The 6,684-nt window shown below is 63.2% G+C and overlaps 1 protein-coding gene across 1 annotated transcript in view; it reads right to left on the bottom strand.

The window, feature by feature from the left end:
* The window catches only part of CHLNCDRAFT_51171 (hypothetical protein), a gene marked incomplete at both ends in the record, with an annotated part of 11,219 nt that extends 5,071 nt beyond the window's left edge, over nt 1-6,148 (bottom strand). The window contains 18 exons of the mRNA XM_005849639.1: nt 4-360; nt 1,133-1,245; nt 1,349-1,511; nt 1,612-1,739; nt 1,845-1,932; nt 2,053-2,128; nt 2,215-2,289; nt 2,489-2,711; nt 2,796-2,910; nt 2,985-3,034; nt 3,108-3,690; nt 3,811-3,916; nt 4,036-4,217; nt 4,311-4,391; nt 4,488-4,664; nt 4,798-4,998; nt 5,139-5,334; nt 5,468-6,148. Coding sequence (XP_005849701.1) covers nt 4-360; nt 1,133-1,245; nt 1,349-1,511; nt 1,612-1,739; nt 1,845-1,932; nt 2,053-2,128; nt 2,215-2,289; nt 2,489-2,711; nt 2,796-2,910; nt 2,985-3,034; nt 3,108-3,690; nt 3,811-3,916; nt 4,036-4,217; nt 4,311-4,391; nt 4,488-4,664; nt 4,798-4,998; nt 5,139-5,334; nt 5,468-6,148 — 3,595 coding nt within the window. The remainder of the gene's footprint in view (nt 1-3; nt 361-1,132; nt 1,246-1,348; nt 1,512-1,611; nt 1,740-1,844; nt 1,933-2,052; nt 2,129-2,214; nt 2,290-2,488; nt 2,712-2,795; nt 2,911-2,984; nt 3,035-3,107; nt 3,691-3,810; nt 3,917-4,035; nt 4,218-4,310; nt 4,392-4,487; nt 4,665-4,797; nt 4,999-5,138; nt 5,335-5,467) is intronic.
* Nucleotides 6,149-6,684: the final 536 nt, after the last annotated feature.

Here is a 6,684-nt window from a genome sequence, read left to right as displayed (position 1 = left end):
TACCATCCGTGTCGAATGCAGTGCCCGTTGCCAGCTTGATCATGACATCTGCCTGTAACTGAGAGATAACACCTTCTGCCTTCCACAGGTCTATTGCCAAAGCCAGAAACTTGCTGAAATCAATGCCTGCTTTGCCCAGCTCGCCCTTCAGCCGCGACCGCTCGGAGCGGCTGCCGGCGGCGGCGCACCGCTCAGTGAAGAAGTCCTTGAACTCCTCCCAGAACACGATGGAATGGCAAAAGAACTTGATCTCGTGGGAGTAGCCTGACTGAACGGCGATGGCGACGCGCGCCTGTGGATGTGCTTCACAAAACCTTTCCCACGAGTTGAAGCGCGACTTCAGCTGCTTAGCTTGGTTAGCTGCACCGCTCAATAGCGGCGTTGGACCTAGAGCCTTGCTGCCGGACTGGGCACCATGCTCATGTGTGCTCATGGGGGTTGAGTTCGTTGGAAAAGCGTATTACGGTTGCTGGGATGCCAACAGAACAAACGGGAGGGAGAATGATGCATGATTGAGGATGATGTCCCCAATGACCCTCCAGGTGGGGGGCCATCATGCCCATCATGGGGCACATCCTTACCGGGAGGCCTACCTGCTCCACCAACGCCAGGCATCATTTTCATCCCTGCTTTCATGCCCCCTGCTTTTCACATCTGTCCTCCAGCCCTGCTGGATGGACCTGGCCAGGCTGCATAGCTGCCACTCTTACACTCTTCATCAGGACCACAGATCGCTGACATGACCTGCGTGTCTCTGCCTGACTGGCATTACAGCGTGCAGTAAATGATGCAGACGTGAGGGTGAATTTCAGCAGGCTTGCAAAGATCGAAGTGGTGAAAGAAGATTGAAATGCCGGAGCATGGGCAAGGAATACAAGAATGACACCAAGGTACTTGAGAATGCAAAACAAAAAGTACTCCTGTCCTGCGGTTGGTCTGAAAGATTGTGCTGCATGCTGGTTGAATGATTTGGAGAATTGAAGCGGGTGCAATTTGCTAGATGGCGTTGATTGATTCGAAGAGCTTTTCAGTCAGGCGCCGGGCTTCGGCTCTGCACCAGGGACCGATGCTGCAGGCAGCAGCGGAGTGGTGCTGCCCGCCGTGCTGGTTTGACTGATCAGTGTCGCCTGACTGTTTAGTGGGCTAGAAGAGCTGATAGAGCTCCCAACTAAATGAACGACCTTCTCCTGCCTGAAAGCCTGCAGCTGCTCGCTCAGTTCTGGCAGCAGGTCTGCAAACGACGGCCTGCAAGGTAGGAAGAGACGCAAACGAGAAGTGCATGATGCCAAGACCTGCAGTTCTGGAAGGTGTCCATACAAGCAGCCACGCATTTGCCAGGCCAACAGACCTGTCCGCCGGCTCCTCCTCCCAGCAGCGCTGCATCAGCTGCGCCAGCGGCGGCGGGCAGTCGGGCAGCGGCGGCGGGCGAGTGCCCTGCTGCGTGACCTGCAGGATGATGTGCATGGGGTGCATGCCGCGATACGCCTCCTCCCCGGCCACCAGCTCCCAGGCTGCAGTGGTGGACAGAGGAGACAAGGCAGTGGCAGGTGCTCAAATTTGCAGAGAGGCTGGCGCAGCAAAGATGACGGCGCAGGCGCTGCTGCTGCTCACCCAGCACGCCAAAAGCAAACACATCTGCCGCAGGGGACAGGTGCCCCTCCCTGAGCAGCTCGGGGGCAGCGTGGGTGGGCGTGCCCAGGCTGCCCGTCTCCACATGCGTGGCGCAGCCGTCCAGCATCCTGCAGCCGGAAAAGGAAGGCTCGCAGAACAATGAGCCCCTGAACCTCAGCAGCAGCGGCTTCGTGCCAGCAGCAGCCAACAACAGCCAGCCAACACCCACCCACCTGCTCAGCCCAAAGTCGGCCAGCTTGCAAATGAAGCCGCGCTTGCTGTTGCGGGCGCCCTTCAGCAGCACGTTGGCGGGCTTGAGGTCTGCAGGTGTGCGAGCAGGCGGGCAGGAGGAAGCGGCATTGAAGACACTGCGCTGATGGCTCCGAGCCTTGTGAGTCACCACCTTGATGCGCAAACCTCCCATCTTGCTGCCTACCCCACCGCTGTGCATGATGCCCAGCGAGTGCAGATATTGCATGCCGCTGGCGATGTCCAGCAGGCACAGGTAGACAGACACCTGCAGGGACAGGCGGCGGTGGATATTCGATGATGCTGGTAGCTCATGGCTTTGGAAGTTCACCGGGCACCCCCCTGGCAGCACACCATGTTGGGGCTGCCGTCTGGCAGGCGCAGCTTCTTCTCATCCAGGGCCTCCACCAGAGTGCCGCGGTCGCAATACTGCAGTAGAGCAAGTGGACAGCGAATGGCAGAAGAAGAATGTGTGAGCGAGGCCCAGCGGCAGCCTGCACCAGCTGGCCAAGACCGACAGGGCAAACCCTCACATTGCACCACCCATGCAGCACAGCTCCCGACTTGCCTCTGAGACGATCCATGTCTCGTACAGCCCCGGCTGCAGCTGGCCATAGGGATCCTTCACCTCCACAGCCTCCGCGCCAGACAGCAGCGAGCGCACGCGGCGGCCGCTGGCGCTGCTCTGACCACCGGTGCCTGTGCGTGCTGTGTCATCTGTGCACTCGCTGTCATCCGAGAGGCGGCCACCCCCTGCCGAGTCCTCAGACTCCAGCAAGTCATCCCCCCGCAGCAGGCGGATGACCGAGAGCTTGTAGGTGGTGATGCAGTTGGGGTGGGACACGCTCATGCTGCAGGTGGCAAAGACAGCCAGATAAGATTGAGATGCTCTCCTTTTGCACTGGGAATGAACACACGATTGCCCTGCTACTCACCACAGCAGCGGCTCGCGAGACAGGCTGCCATCAGTCCCCGCCGCGACGCGGTGCTCCACCACCTTCACCGCCACGATGGCGCCGTTCCAGCGCCCCTTGTACACCTTGCCGTAGCCTGCAGACGGCATTGACAGTAACTATCAGCGCAGCCAAGATGGGTGCAGTACTGCAGCAACAGCAGGTGCCTACCTCCCCTGCCCAGCAGCTCTGCAATCTCCAAGCCCTCCAGCACGCCAAACCTGCGGCAGGCGTGCGTTCATCCTTCAGGTCCAGCAGTTTGCAGCTCAAATCCGGCAGTGCCAAGCAGCGTACCTGGTGCGCCACAGCTTGTCTTGCGCCCAGCTGCCCTCCAGATCAGGACCGCGCCACCGCGCCAGCTCCCTACCCTCGCTTGCACTGCCACGGCCTCCACTGCCACACCCGGGGCTGCCGCTGCTTCCGGTTGGGATCTCGCTGGGCTCCTGGCATTGGCGGGCCGCGGTGGTGGCGATGGCGGCATCCAGCTCAGCATCCAGCTGGGCGGCCTGAGTGTTGCCGCCAGACTCCATGCGGTCCATGTTGGCTGCCCGTGGGGTGAGAGGCACCCTTTCTGGCGACTTGCCCTTGGCTGCTTCTCCTGGCCCCGCTGCGGCAGACCCGGCAGCCCGCTTGCGGCGCCGATGGCGGCGCCACAGCACGAAGCCGCCAGCGCTGGCCACCATGCCAGCGGCCGCCGCACCAGCGGCCGCCGCAGCCTTCCATGCAGGCTTGCCGCCGCTGCCTGCCGCGGCCGCTGCTTGCGCCGAAGAGGCTGCCATGATGGCTGCGCTGCGCTTGAGCTCAGCTGCCAGGGAGATGGTTGAATCCTCCTCACACTCCATGATCACGTTCTCCACAGTGTAGACAGCGCTGCCCACTGCAAGCGGAACCAGGCACCGCGCACGGCAGCAGAAGGATGAGGCCGCGGCCGCGGCCGCCGATTCCCTCAAAGACAAGGAACCGTGTAATGGCAGGGAAGGCTGCTCAGCGGGCGCACCTTCATCCTGGTCAGTACTGTTGATGATGGACGCTCGGCGGCGGTAGCGGGGCCTGATGGCGTAGCCTGTGTCGCCCAGCTCCTGCACGCCATCATGCCCCAGCACCTGCAGGCCATGCAGGCACACAGGCAGCAGCCCGGCATGAGCTTGAAGCCAACGCACACACAGCCACCTCTTGCCAGCGGGACTGCGGCGTGGCAACAACCCCGCCGCCGGGTGCCCACCTTGCGCAGAAGCTCCACTGTGATGCGTGTCGAGTTGCGGCTGCAGGGGTTCACGATGGCATGCATCACGCAGTCCAGCAGCCGCACTTCGTGCCCCGCATCGCCATCCACAGACGGCCACAGGGGCGAGCCGGGGATGGAGGTGGCTCGGTTGCTGATGACGGCAGATGGGGCAGCGGTGCCTGCAGGTTTGGGAAGAGTCCTTCCAGTGAGGGGCACAGTCGCTGCTGGGTCACAACAGGCTTTGGTTGGCAGCGGCGCAGCTGTCAGCCCACCCTGCAGGTGCACTCGCGTGAAGCTCAGCACGGCGCCGGCGGACAGCTGCAGCAGCTGGTGGTTGCCTCCCAGATCCAGCACTGCAGAGGGGAGGGCAGCGGGCACTCAGCATGGCTTGCACAGCCACTCTGGGGACCAAATTCAGGCTCCCGCCGGTTTCATTCATGCAGGATCACGGTACAGCGCTGCCACCAGCGGCGGTTGAGCTGCTTCAGAGCACTTTCCAATAGGTGAGGTCCTCTTGCTGGCCTCGCCTTTCAGCTGCTCGTCGTTGGATTCCAAGGACACATTGCGGCGCAGCACGATGGGCAGGGAGTAGGCCTGCCAGTGCACCGCCTGAAGCGAGATGTGGGCTGCAGCAAGCGGGCGGCGGCAGTGCGGCGGCCGCCAGGATGGGCTGGGTTTGAGCCTCAGGCTACGGCGGGGCTCGCTCCGCTCTGCATGACTGGCAGCCAGCCATGCAGCAGTCGACAAACCGCAACGCACCTCCCAGCACGATGAGAGACACTTGTGGGGAGCCCAGAAGGTACATCAGCTCGTCTGCCGTGCCAGCAATGCCCGTGGAGGCTGTGTGCAGAGCCGCACGCGACGCCACCTCTGCCAGGGTTGTCGGAGCGACCGAGCGGTTGGTAGGCGGCAGGGAGCAGATGAGAGTTGTGTTTTGATAGGACCAGCGCACATTGCCCACTGCACAGCAGCAGGGGAAACAGCAGGGGCGCAGGGCCGGCGAGGCTGGTGGGCAGGCGCCTGCAGGTGCGCTGATGTGTACGGCTCACGGCACACTGGCACTCCCAGCCAATGCGCGCCCTGCGTGCAGCTCCACGCACCCCAATCGCCGCTGGTCGTGTCGCGCACTGCCATGCTGCCGTTCAGTTGCTGGGCGACCAGAATGGTGTCGGGGCTGGGCGAGGTGACGGTGTCGTTGCGCCCCGCCAAGTGCTGCATGGCGTGCGCTCGAAACTCGGTGGCGTTTGCGGTGCACGAGGCGCTGACTGTGCGGATGGTGGTGTTCCAAAAGGCCATCTGCACAGGCACGCGCGGCACGCGCTGGGCAGGGCAGCGTCAGGGCGGCACAGCGGGCGCAGCAGGCGACGCAGGCCGCCAGTCTCCCGGTGAGCAGTGTGCCGAGGTGCGCGCCGTTGAAAACGGTACTCACCATGTGCCCCGGCTCGCCGCTGTAGGTGGGCCAGAACATGCCGCCCACCATCTGCTTGCTCATACCAGCAGAGTAGCCAGAGGAGGCGGGGGCCAGGCCCTGCAGGGTGAGGGCGCGCAGGTGAACTGAGCGCGTGCACGCGCCGCATTGGGTTGCTGCCTGCCAGCCACAGAGTGGACGCGCCTGCAGGATGAGGTTGTACGCATAGAAGGAGTGGCCAGATGGGTGGTACATGACGTTCACCGAGCTCCCCCAGTCCAGCACCGTCGGGTTGCCGCCGCTGGCGCCCGCCTTGCCGCCGCGCAGCACCACTATGCGGTTGCCGCCGTTGATGGGCAGGCTGCCCTGGAAGGCGATCAAGTCCTGGGCGTGAATGTAGATGTCGTCTGCAGCAGGGTGCCAAGCTTCTGAGACCAGGCGTTGCGTTACCTTCTCCACACGCAAGGCCAAGGCTCCACCCGCCAGCCGCCGACCTTGCAGGGTGAGGACCTCCCCCACCGGCGACCCGGCTGTGTCGTTGAGGGCCCGCAGCAGGTCCAGCGCCGTGTACACATCTCTGCTGGTCTGTAACTGCGCCAGCAGTTGCTCAGGGAGCGGCTGCTGCTCCTCCTGGGCTGCTCCAAGGGTGGTCAGCAAGGCAGGCAGGAGGCAGAGGGCTGCTGCCCTCCAGCAGCCAGCCATGGCCGGGCCAGGGCTCAGAAGGGGCGCTTGAGGAGCCACGACCTGGGCAGCGTTTGGCTGATAAGGCAAACAAAGCTGCAGCGGGTCGACCCCTCCAGTGGGGATCTTGCAAGGGGATCAGGGTGAAACTGCCCCATACCAACAGCCCAGCCAGGGCCATGGCCAAGCGGCCAGCGCCACGCGGGCGCAGCACAGACCTGTCGCTGTGTGCCTTACTGCTTGCACTGCATTCAGAACACTGTGAATCAGGGCAGTCTTCAGTGCGAATGCGTTTTCAAGCCGTCTGCCCCCCAGCAACACTACCCAGCCACACTCCCCTCTCGAGCTCTCTGGCGGGCGTCATGGTGGTGGTCGACAAACGGCGGTGGCTGCCGCCGGCGCAGGCGACACACAGTACACAAGGCGCCTTGAGCGCCCTGCTTGCCCCATCCTTCACACTATTTCAGGCTTACACACTATGCATCGGCATGTGATCTGTCTGGGAGGCACTGTCCTCCTGCCCCCGGCGCCGGCGGGGGTAAAACCGGCGGTAACGG

The sequence above is a fragment of the Chlorella variabilis genome, assembly GCF_000147415.1.
Source record: "Chlorella variabilis unplaced genomic scaffold CHLNCscaffold_5, whole genome shotgun sequence".
NCBI classification, from domain to species: Eukaryota; Viridiplantae; Chlorophyta; class Trebouxiophyceae; order Chlorellales; family Chlorellaceae; genus Chlorella; species Chlorella variabilis.
The sequence above is the reverse complement of the archived record's forward strand: the minus strand, read 5'-3'. Positions and strand labels throughout refer to the sequence as shown.